The following is an 18,591-nucleotide window of genomic DNA, read 5'->3' as shown; positions in this document are numbered from 1 at the left end:
CTGCCACTCTCTCTGGCAGACAAGCAGGGTGACATGTTTAGACTGGCAGACAGGCAGAGAGTGACATGCTGTGTTGAACTCATTATGTCAGGGCCCTAACTCAAGTCATGAGATAACACTGCAACAGCTGAGCAGCAGGGGGAAACAGTTTACAGTGTGTGTGTGTGTGTGTGTGTGTGTGTGTGTGTGTGTGTGTGTGTGTGTGCGTGTTGTTTATTATGCAGTAACAGCTGAGAAGGGGGGGGGGGGGGGGGGGGGGGTGAAGGGGGACATTATTACTCAACAATCTCTAGGATAAGTAATCCCCAAAACACAGATGACCTCCAAATGCTTAACTTAACACTGAGGTAACAATCAAAGGACAACATATCATGTTACTGTACTCACTAGAAATGTGGTCAGATGGCTGTGCTGAAAGCCTCTCTTGAAGAGTAATGTGTCACATAAAGGGTGTTCCAAACATTGTAGGAAGCCATGCTACAGAGATATTTTTCACCCACTGCCTTTCATTTGAGTTCAGTTGTGGGTACTAATACAGCTGGAATATTTTTTATTCTACAGGCTAGTCGGCTCTTGTGATGATTAATATTTATAATGTAACGCCCTTCAATAAATCTTGTGATTTCTAGAAGTGAGCAGCATTTGCTACAGTAGTTGCAGAAGGCTAATGCCTAATTTATGCTCCGTCATACGATGAAGTATAAACGCTACTGCAGCATTCAGAGAGTTCTCTACATGTATGATATGTGAGGAAGTTGAGGAACTCAAGTTCATGTGACCCCCCCCCCATAGTGCGTCAGAGGCTCGAAGGTGGCATGTACAGACCTCGACATCAGCACTGCCACATACACACATTTGTGTGCGAGCGCAGACGCACACACTTATTTTAGGCTGCTGGCTGCCAAGTTAAAAATACACACACACAAACTGTGAAAAACATGTAGACTTAGTTTACTGTGGAAAATGCTTATTTCTCGCCTTCTAAAAAAAGTAGTAGTATATATATAAGTTATTGTATACATAATGAACACACGTGTTTGAAACTTGAAACCAAACATTTTGTTTATTGCTCTGACCACATGGACATTTTGTTAAATGGTAATCACAACTATAAGCACAAAACAACATCCATATAAAGTATAAATATAGAATATCTGAACTACGTGAAAGTATTGCCGTATTTCTAACAAATATAGGACGATGGACACACAACTAACATACATTCCAAGTCACATGTAACAAAAAAAACAATCGCTTTACAGTGAGACGGATTGTCGTCTGCTTATTCACAGATATAAAGCTACAAACTGAAATGTCTTCAAATTGAAATATCTGATGGGCTCAGAATTCAAGTCTTCAATGCCACGTAAAGTCTCTTTTCTGTTTTATGCAGTCGCAGGGTGATTCACTCCCCCGCTTTCCTTATGCACAATTATGAAGACAACAGCTATCACACCAACACTGAGTCAATACCGTATGCAAAGGGGGATTAATTTCCCCTGACTGAGTGGTACATGTTTGCTTTCCAATGTGGGAGATCCAGGGTTTAATCCAGGTGGTTAGATTGGGGGCTCGTTCAGGATCTTGTTTCCCAGGGGGGTGTCAAAGAGGGTGCATGTAACAGGGTCGTCCTGTCTGAGGCCCAGAAGCCAATCATTTCCCCTTTGGATCATTTCCTCTTTGCATGTGCGGCAGATGTTTGGTTTCTAACGCGAGAGGCCTGGTTTCGAATCCAGGTGGATTACACAACAAACACTCTGACACTCTTAGGATTGGCCACTCAAGCGTGAAGGGAAAACTTCAAAAAGGAGACTAAAAGTGAATATCCAGTCTTCTTGTCCCCACTACATGGAGAAATGGTGTCTAGGCACAGAGTGTCCAGGTGAAAGGTTAAAGATGAGTCCGAGGTCCATTAAACATGGTTGAGTAGGAGAATAGCGTTGGTTTGACTGGGCGTGGGGAGGTCAAGGGTCCCAGGGTAAGGTTCATGTTCATGTTCATCCTCGGAGTTCTGTGTGTGCGCTACTGTCAAAGTTAGCTTGTTCAGGCCGGCTTCTAGTATTGTCTCTGCTCCTTCTGCTCTGTCACCTGCAATGCACACACATACACATTTAGGACATATTAATGTGAATAATAGTCTCTCAAGACTGTGTTGGCTCCCACAATTTTCAAATGTGCCCATCTAACTAGCTCTGAAGATGAGTAGAACATAGTGGTTGCAGTTGCGTAAATAACTCCTACAGGAAACCAAATTATATGAAGCCTAAGGTAGCCTAGCTAGGTGCTACCTAAAATATTTTAAAATATTTTTTTGTGAACAGTCTGAGCATCAGTCAAATACCCTTCTGGGTATCAACTTTCACATGGCAAAGATTGTTTACAAAGATTGTGGAATAGATAGACTGGCTTGAGAGACTAAGGTGAATATGATTTTCCAGATTATTTGAAAGTATGAAAATAAAATATAAGTGTAACTTCCATGATGATGTAATATGATGGTATCACAAATTAACATACTGACACACACACGCACAACACAGACACACACACACACACACACACACACACACACACACACACACACACACACACACACACACACACACACACACACACACACACACACACACACACACACACACACACACACACACACACACACACACACACACACACACACACCTCTCTCCTGGTCACAGTCCGGGGAGGAGGCTCCACTGCACTGGGTGCGGGGTCCGAGGAGAGGAGAGACCAGCCCAGCACCACACACCAGTTCTGGGTCATGGGGGCCACAGGGGCCCGGACAGGAAGAGGACAGAACAGAGGAAGAGGGAGAGGAGGACAGGTATGGGCAGGGGGTGCAGAGTGAGGAGGAAGGGTAAGGGTAGGCCATGTCCATGGGGGCGGCCGCGTGAGGATGCGCAGATGAGTGAAAACGAGAGGAGGAGGAAGAGGATGGCATGTCTACGGGCGCGGAGGTGGAGTGAACATCTGAGTCTTCCTCTGAGCCTGTACTGTGACCGGCCTCTTCATCAATCGAGACAGAAACCACTGAAAGACACACACACACAGACGGACGATACAGACACACCGCCACAGATGCACCAATGAAACAAAAGAAACAAATGAGTGATGATAGAAGGAATAATGGCCCGCATGATTAATCACTTCAGAATTTTACTCACTTGACAGTCCGTCTGACTCCATCTTGAAGTTGGCAATGTCGTCGTTGCCCACATCTCCCTCGGAACCGACACCCTGCTCCCTGGTTCCCATGGACATGGAGCGTCGCTGAGCGTGAATCTCCTCGGAGATGGTTTCTAGGTTACGCAGAGCGGTGCGATATTCGGCCTTTGCCACAGCGATTTTGGCCTGACGTTCATCCACGCGCCGCTTCAATTGCTATGTGATAACACATGTAGCATACTGATTATAAACTGTATAATTACAGTTTTCCACAAATGTGCTATATACTTATTACTTATACATATAAAATAAATTGTACAGCAAAAATATACTGCTATATGTGTCCCTTATTTTTGTTAAAATATAGGTTCAAAACTATCATTTCAACTACATATTTTGAAACATGATTTTGTGACATATATTTGCACCATCAATCTAAGTAGCTACGCTAACAATTAGCTATGCAAACAAGACACGTCAGTTGCCTCATGTGTTAATTTTGTGGTGTACATACCTCAAGCTGTAGATAATACTTTGCTTTCAGTTCAAAATATGGTCTGCAGGGGGAGGAAAAATGGAAAAGAGAGCAAGAGAGAGAGAGAGATGTGAGTTAACTGTTCATACAGGGCGCTGTGCCAGCTGTCATAGCAACAGTGAACCCCTGGAAAAATACCACTCGTCTATGAGCCGCTACATTCCTGGGCTCTTAGAGAGGGAACACACCCCAGCACAGCACAACGAACACACAAAACATCTGGAATGTATCAAATGACAAGTAAACGCAGTCAACCTATCTCTCTCTTTCTTTCTTTCTCTCTCTCTCTCTCTCCCCCCCCCCCCCCCCAGACACACACACACACACACACACACGCACGCGCGCAGAGGCCCAAGCAGGGGAAGCCTGTGAGCACATCTCTGCCTTTGTTTTCCTACTTTATACTATTAGTGAATGTCTAGCTTTGTCATAATTTACAGAGACACACATACACACACACACACACACACACACATACGCACGCACGCACGCACACGCACACGCACACGCACACCCACACCCACACACACACACACACACACACACACACACACACACACACACACACACACACATACCTGGATTTGTTGATGGAGCGTTTGAGTTTCTTCTCTAGTTGCCTCATGTGATTGATACAAGTGTTGTAATTGGCAGCAGTTTTCCTGTGTTCTGCCTCGCTGCGTGTTCTTGCCTGTTCTGCCTCCATCACCTGCAATGGTCGATCAAGAAGTGGGTTAATAATACTAACTAAAACAAAGAACCGGTTCGAAAAATGGCATGATATTGGCAGACCAAAAGTGATTGCTGTTAGTTATTATGTACTGCTTCTACCCATATTTTACTGTCCGGTTCTCCTATATCCTACTATAATTCTAGTAACCTCTGTCTGTCTGTCTGTTTGTAGTGGTAGGTGTCTGTCTGTTTGTAGTGGTAGGTGAAGCTACCCGGTTCTCCTCAGTGGCTGGAACAATTGCTCTGATTTTGCACACAGCCATTGACCATTACCATCTGAACTTAACTTTGAAGGCCGTTTTTCAATTTCATCAAATCTCAGCTTCTTATTAGCGTTTTTGTGTACAACACTGTCGCCATGGTTACGGGGCTGCCCAGCTATGGGACGAACTGCCTCCCGGGTTGCCAGATCATGTGCGCATATCCCCCCACGGATGCGTCGACCGGATATGGTCTAGTATATACTGTAATTAAAGTAATTTGGGATTTTTTACTGAGCCTTTTATTTGATAGGTATACAGTGTAGAGAGACAGGAAACATGGAAAGATTAGGGGAGTGACATGCAGCAAATTGTCCAGCTGGCTGGGAATCAAACAAGGGACTTGCTGTTAGGCATCATATGCACCGTACCCTTTCGGCTATCGGGTGCCCCCCCAACCCTATACACTGTAATTAAATCACAATCAATCACCCATCCCCAATTATCCACAGACCATTGTTCCTTTTTGTCCAGCAACCAATTATCTCTGTTCAGCCCATACCTTCATTCTTAACCACTTAAACCCTACATACCTAGTTGACAGGGGTCCTCAGGGCTCTATACTAGGTCCGCTAGTATTTGCCTCTACATCAGAGCTTGCAGACATGCTATTTTTGCCGAATGTTCGCCTGAGAATAGGGACTTTTGTATACTTAGTCAGTATTAAATCTCTTCCTATCCTTGGAATTTGGAAGCAGGAAGAGTTTCTGTGAACAATCCTAAGTGTTAATTTAACTGTGTATTTTTACACTCTCAGAGGGAGCCAGTGGACCCATTTGGGCGTACCCTCTGTGTGGCGTGGTTGAGCATTTCCTGCCAGGCTGAGTCAAACTGACGGCTGTCCTCCTCCAGTAGCCTCTCCTCGGCCAGGGCGATGGTCTCCTTGGCTGCCCGCAGAATCTCCACTGCCCGCTGGAATTCCTGTGTGGCCCGCTGAGCTTCTACCTGGGCCTGTGAAATACATGGTTCACAGGTCAGTCCATATGATACACCTGTGTGTGTGTGTGTGTGTGTGTGTGTGTGTGTGTGTGTGTGTGTGTGTGTGTGTGTGTGTGTGTGTGTGCGTGCGTGCGTGCGTGCGTGCGTGTGTGTGTGTGTTTCTTCTCCATCCCACCTGTAACTAATCTGCTGAAAATGACAAAGAGAACATGCTTATCTTAGTATTGGTAAATGGTGCGCAATTTTCTTTCCCAACCACATTTTGTGATAACCATGCCTCCAGGACTACCCCACGTGTTGATGCAGACATTTTGGTAATTTCATTGCCTAATTTCAATATCACAACCCACACTGAAATAACAATATTAAGCTCCGAAGGGGGCGAAGCTTAGCGCAAAGTACAAAACCGGAAGATGAAATCAAGGACCATCAGTTCTATATTGATCTCTATTGCACCTACAGTATATAGTACAACACAAATTGTTTATGATTTCTTTTTAAATAGCTTGAAAACAATACAAGGCAGGCGTGCTGATAGAAGCAGGCTTGAGTCGAGCGGTGCAATGGCCGTGCTGTTGACTCCGAGCCATCTGAGTTACATACTGTACCAATAGGTTGGGAAACTAATGTTTTTACGGCATGGCAATGCAAGAGTCATGCCGTTAGCCATCAGTGTGTGTGTGTGCGTGTGCGTGTGCGTGTGCGTGTGCGTGTGTGTGTGTGTGTGTGTGTGTGTGTTACGTCATAGATATATCATAGACGACGCCATAAATGACTGAAATCATAGATGACTTGTGTCACAGGCTGGTCGCATGAAGTCCGAGATCCACATTAGAGCCACGCTGTTTCTATATGGATCCCAAGATCCACATCATTTCCTAGTTAAATTGTACGTAGTATACTTGACCCCGGAAATAAGACTACTTTGAGTCAACTTATGCATCTAGAAACGTTATGAAACATTTAAAACGTTAAAAACTTTTAAATTAGCTGTTATTAATGTGAAATTAATACATTTTTAGCAACTGCATGGCATATTTCTCACCTAAAATGTTATCAGAAGAAACTGTCAGGGGCAGCAGGGCAGTGAAACTGCAAGGACTACTATATCTGCCTGTGCTCCAGAGGGCTGGACTGCAAAACAAGTTCAACATACCCATGATATCCTTTCGTTATCTGGCTTCACTAACCCAAACAATCACAATCATGCTAAGTGGTCACACGACGGTGGTTATCATCAACTCAGCATGTCAACCCAGGATTTCCCAATCGTGAGCTCATTCAGAAAAAAGGGGTAGTGTTTGCAGCATACGCAATGTAATACATTGCAAACATGGCATGCAACAGTTCTCCTGGCAGCAGAGCAGCATATTTAAAGAAGGAAGAGCAAACTCCAGAACTAGACATAGATATTCTTTATTAGTCCTTGCGGAAATTCCTTTTGTGCCAAGCAGAAGCAGAATTAGACAAATATGAAGCATTTAAACACATAATCCAGGCTAAAATCGATACAGCTGTGTTGCATCTGCCAAATGCAGGAAGGACAGCTGGCAAAAACAAAATCGCAGACTGCGTAAATGAATAGGCTTACAATATCACTGACCCATCATTAGATCTGACTATAATTACATTTGTGTATTCCATTAAATGAATGTGTTGCCTAGATGCATTTATATGGTGTGTATGACAACTTTTGCCTTATTCTTTCAGATTTAACACCAGCGGTGTAAAAACAGACTTGGAAGCTAATAAAAAAGAAATATATAAAAGCTTCCTTTCATGTCTTGCAAGTACTTGACTTAAGTGCTTCAATCAGTCGCTGTAGTATGATGATGTGGGTATAAGAAAGCACAATGAGATGGCCTTTGATATTACTCACTCATAAATAATCGCCTAAGTCATCAGGGTTTTTCCGGTCTCTGAACATTGCCCTCCAAAGAGACACTCTCACAATCAACACATGAGCACCACAGGATCTTATGTGAATGGTAATGCCATTTTCGAAGGGAATAGATTGCTCAGTAGGTGGTGCAAGCGTTGATCGGTTATCTCAAACATGATCTTTTCCACAGAGCAAGTGAGGTGTGCAGCAGTGAACCACTGCCACAACCCTGAAAACACAGGGGTAATCTGAAATGCCTCACTAACACCAAATCCGGCTTTGTAGTACAAGCCTCAGGTCTCCCCTTCTTTCTTCTACTGTTAATGTCCATCTTCGGTTTTCACGGGCGACGCTATCCAACGAAATTGGACGCAGCGCTATCCAATGAAATTGGCATCATAGCTTTGGGGTATATGTCCATTGCAGAGTTAGTTGGGCGGAAAATTACGTGTAAATGGTCTGCATTTATGTGGCGACTTTATCAAAAGCACTTTACATTGTGCATTATTAACCTATTCATGCAGCGACAGGAGAGGCAACAACCCTAGCAAGGCACCAACCTTCTCATCTGGCAGCCAGCCATCTGGAGCAGTTAGTAGTTCAGCAGCCTCGGCAACCCATGCGTTTTTTGTTTTGGTTTCAAAAGGAGTTCAGTGACCTAGCTTGTGACCTAGCTTGCTAGCTTAAAAGTAAGCACACACATATTCCTTTATGGTACATTTCTCTTGTTGGAACGAAAGATGATTAGATGTTGCATGCACACACGCGCTCACACACACACACACACACACACACACACACACACACACACACACACACACACACACACACACACACACACACACACCCCAAAGAATTTACGCAGTGAGTGACCCATCCAAATGACATTCCTTCATGCTGACAGCTACATCAAATCTAAACAATTATTTTTGACAGTGTGTAAAGGCTACAGGCCAGGGAGAAGGCTTGCAGTCTAAGCTCACACATGCACACAAACACACACAACCGTTCCTTGATCTATTCTAACAGACAAACATAGGCTTTGTCATTGAGGAAATGTGACACACTGTCAGGGTCTTTATTGTCGCCCACTGTATCCCCGTCACATTCAATGGGCAGATTATTTGAGTCATGCTGAGCATATTTGGACCCACCCACACTCCACCCTAACAAGCAAGACTTAAAGGCCAGTTTATTGGCTGTGTGCCCGGAGTCAAGCCAGTTCATGGACTCAAATTAAATTTCCGTACAGAAAATGAAATCTTCCAAATATCCTACTTAAGCCATTCCAACAAGTATCCGTACTCTTTGTCCGGGACACTTAAAAGACAGTTAGAACAGCCTTACGATTGGTTCATTGAAGTTACCTAACTTGACCTTTTCTCACGGCCTTCCCTGGCTCTGTCTTTGGATAACCCCTGCCACTTGACCTCTGCCACTGTCAGCCATGTTAATGATAAAGACTCCACCAGTGACGTGAGCAAGTAGACGTCTTTCCCGTTTCACAAGAGAATCTGAGATACAAGGCTAGCCAAGACTTCCAGAAAATTAATATCAATTCTCTGAGTGTTGTGGATGAACGGATAGTGGTATCTACGTTGGTCAGGCCACGTTCAAGGTGGTGAACAGCTGGAAGGTACGAACTGTGCAGATACGGAAAAGAGAAGGGCGAAATCTGTCTCTTTATTCCTCCCTTTCTCTCATAACCACTTAAACCCTATGTATTTCGTTGTATGTCAAACTGTGAAAATGGCTTGTAGATCAGCTATTTTTGTCGAATGTTTTGTCTATTTTTGCCAAATGTTCCCTTATTATGACATGCCCAGAATAGGGCCGCTGAGTTCATGTGGTACATTTCTCTCTAAATTGTGTAACTCTATTAGTCTCTCTGTCTCTCTGTTTCTCTCTCTCTCTGCTCCCATACAATCTGCTGGTTTGATGAAGCAACTAAGGCATGAAAGATGCATTGCATCCTTTCCCCTTCCCCCAACATGACCCACTTCCCAGGCTCAAAGAAGAGGGGAGAAGAAAAACAGAGGAACCAAACGGAAGATAGATATTTAATGAGGAATGACCCTGGATAAGAAGAGAGATATGTAATGTACCTAGTCTGCACCATATGGCACTATACAAAATGTCCTATAATTGGGAAATAAAGTGTTAATGACTCTGGCTGTGATCATCACATGATTCCTTGTGCAGGACGGACACACGTACACATTCGCATAAAGGTGCCTGTCCTGTCGTTCACACAGGACTTCCTGTGCAGATTTACTGCCCACTTCCTTTCCAACGTGAGTTGAACCTCAGCAGGAGGAAATCACTGGTTGATAGATTCAATTGGTACTCGGTCCATTCGGTTCCATTTGCACACTCTCAAGACTTAAATGAACACTCAGGATTTTACAGGGTAAGAGTTATGACTCCTGCCTTGCTTCGCTTTTGCTGAAAATACTCAAATGAACAATACCCACAACTTGGCTGAGACCAAGAAGGCATCATGACACCCAAGCGAGTCACACACACTGAAAGCACAGAAACACAATGCACCACTTTCCTTATCAGAGACAGAAAGGCGTTTTGACACGTATGGAGATAAACACGACAAGGTAGCATGCAAATGAATACCAGCGTCATCAATTATTTGTCATGATATCATGCGACCCACAGCATAGGACACCATCTGTGAGCCAGACAATGAGGTGTTTTCATACCGACATGTCCCAACTTGCTGTCACCTCGTGATGTGCACCATGCTTGCTCATATCTTCCCATGAAAGGCAAGTGTGTGTGTGTGTGTGTGTGTGTGTGTGTGTGTGTGTGTGTGTGTGTGTGTGTGTCTCTCTCTAACACTACACAGAAACGTGTGTGCATTTGGGTATATCTGCGTGCATGCCTCTGGCACTAACTCACACTATAGAAATAGTGCTGTATGATTTGCCAACCAGCTGTCATCATCATGATCATAACCATCAACAAAATATAATGGTCATGTATATGCAGTTTTGTCAATAAAAAAAAACTATCAGCATCAGGCAAATGTGGTAATATTCAACAGGTGGCAGTGGCTCAGGAGGTAGAGAGGCCAATTGGGAACCGGAAGGCTCCCCCACAGTTAGTGTCGAAGTGTCTTTGAGCAAGACACTGAACCCCTAATTGCTCCCGATGAGCAGGCTGGTGCCTTGCATGGTTTCCTCCACTGTCGGTGTGTGAATGGGGGAATGTAATGCACATTGTAAAGCGTCTTGGATAAAGGCGCAATATAAATGCACCATTTACCTATGATTCAACAACATACAAGAAATGTCCCATATCATACTGTATGTACGTATATACTGTATGCATTTTCAGTGGCTTAAGTCTAAAAATATATCAGTGAAAATGTATGTCTTAGATCCAAAATATCACAGGACAGTCTCTGAGAAGGAGCATCTCAGAGGATCTTAAATGGCCTAGAGGTGGAATGGGGGTACTGGAGGTCAGAGATAAGGTTGGGGTTGTCACAGTAACATAGAGACACACTGAGACAGCGGTTGTGATTGTCATAGTAAAGATGTGTTTCCACTGGAATACCGGTACATTGCTGGGCAACAAATTAAGATACATTGCCGGCATAGTCAGTGGGAGAGGCAATCCCACATTGTCCTCCTTACCGTCATGTAACTGTTCCCACATTATATGAGGCACCACTCAGCTGTGGCCGCCACCTTGTTTGTTTGTTTTCTTTGATTGATCTCTCTTCCCCCTTGCCACCCACCCTCCCGCCCGCCCCCCCCCCCACCGTAGTACTTAAACAGTACTTAATGATCGCACAGGAGGCGTCTATAAGCATGCAAGACTAGGCATTTGGGGATGGTAAAATATGTATTTCCGACTAACAGAAACAATAAATATATATCTGCAGGCTGGCAGACCAGCTAATTTAACCAACATTTAACTCTGTACTCTGGTCGCAGATCACTGTCGCGTCTCCACCTCTCTCTCCAGCGAGTGGGAATGGGGTCTAGCAACAGAGAGATACTGAGACCAGTGGGATTGATAAGATACAGACAACAAGAGAGACAGCTAGACAGCCTGGCAACACAACATTAGAGAATGTGAGTAGAGAACAAATAGATAGGACAGTACGGGCAAACCCCCCGCCCGCCTTAGGGCATCGGAATGTCAAGTGAAAACAAGGCAACTGGGGGTTGGGGGCTTAGGGCTGGCTTATAGGGGTTGGGTGTTGTGAATTGTGTGTGTGTGTGTGTGTGTGTGTGTGTGTGTGTGTGTGTGTGTGTGTGTGTGTGTGTGTGTGTGTGTGTGTGTGCGTGCGTGCGTGCGTGCGTGCGTGCGTGCGTGCGTGCGTGCGTGCGTGCGTGCGTGCGTGCGTGCGTGCGTGCGTGCGTGCGTGCGTGCGTGTGTGGATAAGCTCTATCAAACGGGGTCATGGATAAATAATAAATGTGAATTTATAAGTCATGACCCACCCAACAACATGCCAGTTTACCCCCTACATGCTGGTGCCCTATTTAAAACGTGTATAAAACTTCTAAAACTGTACAGTATATACCGACACACACATACACAAAGCTGAAGATAAGTGTTGATCCCTTCACGTGTCCTATCAAAATTCAAAACCTCCCAGTAATCTCCCACACTCACGTGCTGCTGGTGGTCACAAGCAGATGCCTCAACGCTGGACCGTACGGGTAAATTTGTAGTTAAATTAAGACTTCGGATTGTACTATGTACTTTAGCTGTGTTGCAAGCACACACGCGCACGCACAGACACGCACAGACACACACACACACACACACACACACACACACACACACACACACACACACACACACACACACACACTTATTTCATCCCTATTTCTGAGTGACAGCTCAGCACTGGCACAGGAACCTCACTGACTACACAGATGAATGATTCAAATGCTCCTTCCTCCTCATTGGTTGAGGACGAGGGCTGCCCCCAAAGTAACTGGACTCTTAACTTCTGCCCTTTTGCCAGACAAGAGCAAGACTGCACAAGACACTGTCAAACAATAGATCTCCAGTGATCTTTAACAGGCAAAAGGTTTGCACACTTTGCCTCTATTCGAAGCCAACAATATGAAAAACCGCCGACAACGAGGCCTTGAGGCTCGTGAAGTGCACCGAGCAGCCGATGATGGCCTTGCACGTCGAACACGCGCACTGTCCGCCTGCAAGCGGGCACACGTCACTTCCACCCATGATTTGCACAAGTTTGGTTTCAGTCGGAAGACCATACACACACCAACTATCCTTCAGTAAGCTGTATCTGACTAACAAAAGAGGTGCAGAGACTGAACACAGTGAGTGAGATCAAACTTCGCACAACTCAGCCACGATGTGCATTTGTTTTTTGTTTTTAGACCAATGTTTCAAATCGTCTACATACCCTGAAGATGTGGTATGAAGAAGACATTGAGTCGAAACATTAGTCAGTCTATTAAAATAATAATAATAATAATAATCATTATTATTATTATTATTATTATCATCATCATGCTACGAGTTGTGCGACTTGTAACCATTAAAACACTTAGTTGACGGGGTCCCCCAGGGCTCTATACTCCGCCCACTATCTTTTATCCCCTAGTCTACACCAAATCTCTTCACTGAAAATAACACTTGAAAACGGCAAATGATGAAAGCTTGTACAACAAAGAATTTCACCCACTTTTTTTTTTACCTGTAAATCTGTGATGAACAATAAAGTTGATGTGGTTTAAGTGGAAAACAGTGCAGTTCCAGAGTGCCGGCTAAACAGAAGTGGTACCTCGAGTGCTAGAGTTTCAGTCTGACATGCCAAGGACTTTTCAAATACCCCGCCTCAGCTGTAAGAGGTTTGTGCATGCACAAACCATGTGCACACACCCGTGCATCCTCCCGGTTTATTGAGCAGAGGTGCGACTGAGTTAAAAATAACCACAACGTGACCTTGCTCCCTTTAAGCTGAGCTCTTTAAAGTTCTCATGTCAAGTCTACTGCATAAACCGACACAGTCTGTCTGCCAGCCTGGTGTGTTTGTGTGTTGTGTGTTGTGTGTTGTGTGTTGTGTGTTTTGTGTGTGTGTGTGTGTGTGTGTGTGTGTGTGTGTGTGTGTGTGTGTGTGTGTGTGTGTGTGTGTGTGTGTGTGTGTGTGTGTGTGTGTGTGTGTGTGTGTGTGTGTGTGTATGCGCGTGCGTACCTGTCTGGCCACTCTGCGTGCCTCCCAGTATGGTTTGGAGTCATCCACAGCACGTCCAATCCTCTTCACCTGCTCATCTAGCTTCATTGTGGCTTCTACCAGAACCGCACGGAACCGCTGACGGCAGTCCTGCACACATACACATATACACACACACACACACACGCACACACACACACACAAAGAGAGTGGAAAGGCATACACACAGAGAGAGAGAGAGATACAGACACACACACACACGAGTAATCAGCATAGGAAGTGTTCCACTAATCTTTAATCAACATTATTTCATATCCTGAGCAACTATGGCAAACAAAAACATTGTCAACAAGTCTCACTTTGTACTTTCCCCAAACGAGCTGATTAATCTAATTCAATATTCGACTAAACCTGATTTAGCCATGCACAACATATTCCTATCCACATATGCACACAGTTGGAAAATGTACATATACTATTTCAGTATCTCAATGGTTGCTATTATTCTCGTGTCCAATGGCTGGTCACTGTTTTGCAGGGTTGAAACCAAAGACCCTGAAATGTAATGAGCAAATAAAGTAAGCATTGTCAGTATGACTAGGATATAACAGAATTAAGGAAACACCATCTAAAATTAGGAGCATCTAAGTTTCACATGTGCTGTGTGTGTGTGTGTGTGTGTGTGTGTGTGTGTGTGTGTGTGTGTGTGTGTGTGTGTGTGTGTGTGTGTGTGTGTGTGTGTGTGTGTGTGTGTGTGTGTGTGTGTGTGTGTGTGTGTGTGTGTGAGCGTGCGTGCGTGTGCGTGAGTGTGTGTGTTTACTGCAGTATTTTGCTCCAGCTCTGTACATACTGTATATATGAGGGGGAGAGAGAGAGAGAGAGCGAGAGAGAAGCGGAGATGATGCAAAAGTAAGCAGCCTTCCTGTGATGTCATCCCACTTCCATCCCACTTCCTGTCATAGTGCAATGGCATCATGATATGAAAGGCATTCTGGGTACTATATACACTATGGGTGTGTCAATACTTGATGATAACACATGAACACACATATTCAAGCATGCATGAACAAATATTTTACTCTTGCTCTCTCTCTCTCACACACACACACACACACACACACACACACACACACACACACACACACACACACACACACACACACACACACACACACACACACACACACACACACACACACACACACACATACTATCTAGGCTCATCAGCCATTTATTTGTTTGCTCACAGAGGAAATATTTGATAAAATGAATTGCATATCGATTTGATCCAGACTGAAATGAAAAACAGCCTACAGGACATTCTCTGCTCTGCCAGTGGCACTTTCCATATTCTTCTGTTCTCTGCACTTACTCTATCTCTCTTTCTCTGTGTGTGTGTGTGTGTGTGTGTGTGTGTGTGTGTGTGTGTGTGTGTGTGTGTGTGTGTGTGTGTGTGTGTGTGTGTGTGTGTGTGTGTGTGTGTGTGTGTGTGTGTGTGTGTGTGTGTGTGTGTGTCTTTGTCTCCATTTTGTCTCTGTCTCTCTCTGTCTCTCTCTGTCTCTCTGCCTCGTTCTCTCTCTCTCTCTCTCTCTCTCTCTCTCTCTCTCTCTCTCTCTCTCTCGCTCTCTCTCTCGCTCTCTCTCTCTCTCTCTCTCTCGCTCTCTCTCTCTCTCTCTCTCTCTCTCTCTCTATCTCAGCTCTAGTTTGGGAGTAGAGAGCAATTCTAATGGGAAGCAGAAGAGGCCTACTTTTGAGGAAATAAGGAGGTTCCGCGCTGGAATGTTTTGGTTCTGTAGGACAGCGGCCTTCCAGCCTCCATTACAGATACCACAGAGATCTATGAAAAAGAATCCCGGGTCCCAGTTTTACAAGGTCCTGTGAGCGCCTGCTGGATGGATGAATTTACAGCCCTTTCCTCTCATAACTAAAGAAAGGTCTGGTTTTGCTCTTTAAAGGAAGGCTTGGGAGATTCGGGAGACAGGACTTTTGGGATTTCGCCCGCTCTAAACTCAGCACTCAAGTTACATTTTTGCATTCAAATCATGTAGTTATTTCTCTTGTAACAACAGAAAGGGCTGACTGCTGTGTTATTTCACACGAATAACTACTACTTTTATGACTTTCCTCCATATTTGTCCCGCTAGGAATTTCTGACTCTACCATAAGAGAAGCTATTTTCTATTGTACACCGGGGGAAATAATGATGGTGCACAGTAAAGTCCTGAGTGTTAGTTTAACCTCAGAGTGTACAAGTATAACCACATGGACCCGTACGGGTCCATTTGGTTATACTTGTACACTCTCAGGTTTAAATTAACATTTGTACAGTGTGGATTTTACAGTGTGGTGGTGGTGTGGTGGTGTAGTGGTGGTGGTGGTGGTAGTGTGGTGTTTAGGCCTACCTCCAGTTCACTTTCCCAACGGTTAATGTCATCCGTAGACTGGTTTAGCTTTTCCAGCTCTCCCTGTTTACAGAAAACATAATGCGGTTAAAGGGGCCACAGAGAGCAGAGGAGAGACATGAGAGAGAGAGAGAGAGAGAGAGAGAGAGAGAGAGGAGAGAGGAGTGTCAGAGTGATCGTGGCTGAGGCTCAAAGCAAATCTGGAGGCTTTAACAGAGGTGGCACACATGTTTCTGTTTACCACTGTTTCTGTTTACCAACTCACAATTCAGGCGTGTCTGCATGCTTGTGCACAAACAACCACACACACACACACACACACACACACACACACACACACACACACACACCATTTAATGTTTTATAAGGGTGTTAAAGAAAAGTCCCTTGAATCTGTTATGTTAAATGTGGTGAGAAGAACATAACAAATTGAGCGTGTTGAAAACTAATTTAAAATGTTTGTGAGTAGAGAGTGAGAGATAATTGTGTGTGTGCGTGTGCGTGTGCATGTGTGTGTGAGAGAGAGAGAGAGAGAGAGAGAGAGAGAGAGAGAGAGAGAGAGAGAGAGAGAGAGGGCAGATAGTCAAGCTGACAGAGTAACCTTGTGAAAATGACATTGATATGAAACACAAATATTTTTCTGTGCAAAAAAAGAAGAAAAGACAAAAAAGAAAGAAACCATTCCACAGGTTCAGACAGAGAAAACGTCAGGGCCTGCTCTATTCTAATTTCAATCAATGTCACTTTGAAATTATGCATAGATGAATGCAGTCACAATTACCTGGATTCTGGGGTCGACTTCTTCCTCCTCGGGACAGTCGGGGACTTGCTCACAATTGTCTCCATGTTCCACATCATCCATGTCCCTGGTGTTCTCCTATGGACAGTTGTCAACAGGGGGTTCGATCCCCGGGAAGGGAATGCGAGGCACGGGGCTCAAACAGTGATCTGCCCTCTCTAACAGTGAACTACCCTCTATTCTCCCCCTTGTTGCTCCAATACTTCATATACTTTGATCCTCTATTCCTCTATTATTATAATTATATTATATACTATTATTGCTAACACCTAAACTTCCCGTGAGAGACGCGCGTCTGAATACAGATGTTCTGTGGGTAGCCACTAGTACTATTAGAGAATCGCGGCTGTCTGTCTGTGGCGCTGGATCCAACGCGAAGCCCTCATAGGGGAAACCCTGTGTCGACCAGCGTTGCCAAATTTTGTGAGAGAAATAAGCAACCGGGTCTATGAAAACAAGGCCAAAAGAAGCGGCCACATAGCATCCACTCTCTAAACCTACATGCATCGGCCATTTGAAAATAAGTCCCGATCTACAAGCTCGCGACGCGTTGTGAGCTTGTAGATCTGCTATTTTCAAAAACTCTTAAAAAATAAATGTGGAATATTTTTTGGAAACATTCTAACAACAACACAAATGCTCCCTGGCACAAAAAAAAACGTGAACATATTTACTGGTTGAAATAATAATTAAAAGATGTGGAAGGAAGCCTAAAAAAGCAACTACACGTTAGAAACAAGGCCAAAAAAACGCAACCCGCAACTAACCAATATAATATTTACAAGCTACTTTACAGAACAATAAGCCCAAACTCGCTTATAATAAGCGGACATGGCAACACTGACTGTGGGAGGACACTGGTCTTGTTGCAGAGACCAACGTGTGAGGGCTGGCTGGCCGACCGGAGACTGTACCCGCCCTCTGGTGGCGATTAGCCTCAGCCTGGGATCTGGATCCATTTTCGGGTTTCTGATCCGGTCGGAGCGGAAATAACTTTACGTCATTAGGTGGCCGGAACACGTACATGACCGGAACCCTCCGGTACCGTACACCTCCAAAATGATTCTTCTAGTTTAAAATGTGTTTAGTTTGGTATAATCGTTTCGTTTCTTTTGGTATAATAATCGTTTGGTATGTGGCATTATTTGGGGAACAAAAACAATACGACACCAACCGGAACCCACCACCGGAACACCCCCCCCCCCCTTTTTTCTAAACCGGATCACACTGGCCAGTTTGGAATGAATAGCAGGCTTTCCTCCGTGGAAAGCCTGGTGACGCGAGGTTAGATGGCGATGTGGAAAGAAACCGCGAGTAGGTGGGGGCTGCTCTCAAGTCTCAACCACGTCAGGTTGGCATAGTCGTTGCGTTGGTAAAGGGCAAGGCACCTTCATGGTATTATTGGCAGTGGTGGAAAGTAGCCATTAAAGTACCTTAACTTTACCTTTACTTTTGAGGTACTTTTACTTTACTGGAGTATATTTCTAATTTTAAATACATTAAACTTCTACTCCACTACATCTCAGAGGCAAATATTGTACTTTTACTCCACCATAATTATTTGAAAACTTTAGTTATTAGTTACTTTGTAGATATTGATTATTATTACAAAACATACATTACCACTCCACCCCTAAGCAGCCCTGAAACATGACTGTCAATCTGTCATATC

General features: G+C 44.3%; 1 protein-coding gene across 1 annotated transcript; it reads right to left on the bottom strand.

The window, feature by feature from the left end:
- Window positions 1-1,062: 1,062 nt before the first annotated feature.
- Window positions 1,063-17,245, bottom strand: LOC311061852 (SH3 domain-binding protein 5-like). Its single transcript, XM_084080550.1, has 9 exons — window positions 16,902-17,245; window positions 16,121-16,183; window positions 13,740-13,868; window positions 5,500-5,664; window positions 4,300-4,430; window positions 3,701-3,743; window positions 3,186-3,402; window positions 2,683-3,051; window positions 1,063-2,088 (listed from the first exon to the last, which is right to left on the bottom strand). The coding sequence occupies exons 1-9, from the start codon at window positions 16,980-16,982 to the stop codon at window positions 1,913-1,915; spliced, it is 1,374 nt and encodes a 457-aa protein (XP_083936676.1). The 5' UTR covers window positions 16,983-17,245; the 3' UTR covers window positions 1,063-1,912.
- Window positions 17,246-18,591: the final 1,346 nt, after the last annotated feature.

Source organism: Gymnoscopelus microlampas, assembly GCF_963454915.1.
Source record: "Gymnoscopelus microlampas genome assembly, chromosome: 15".
NCBI lineage: Eukaryota > Metazoa > Chordata > Actinopteri > Myctophiformes > Myctophidae > Gymnoscopelus > Gymnoscopelus microlampas.
The sequence above is the reverse complement of the archived record's forward strand: the minus strand, read 5'-3'. Positions and strand labels throughout refer to the sequence as shown.

Bases quoted from the DNA above. Each gene is read 5' to 3' on its own strand.
- LOC311061852 (XM_084080550.1), bottom strand. From the start codon at position 16,982: ATGGATGATGTGGAACATGGAGACAATTGTGAGCAAGTCCCCGACTGT. The intron at 5,665-13,739 runs GTACGCACGCGC...TGTATTTCACAG, and splicing joins CACGCAGAGTGGCCAGACAG to GCCCAGGTAGAAGCTCAGCG. The intron at 3,052-3,185 runs GTGAGTAAAATT...TGTGTCTTTCAG, and splicing joins GGAGTCAGACGGACTGTCAA to TGGTTTCTGTCTCGATTGAT.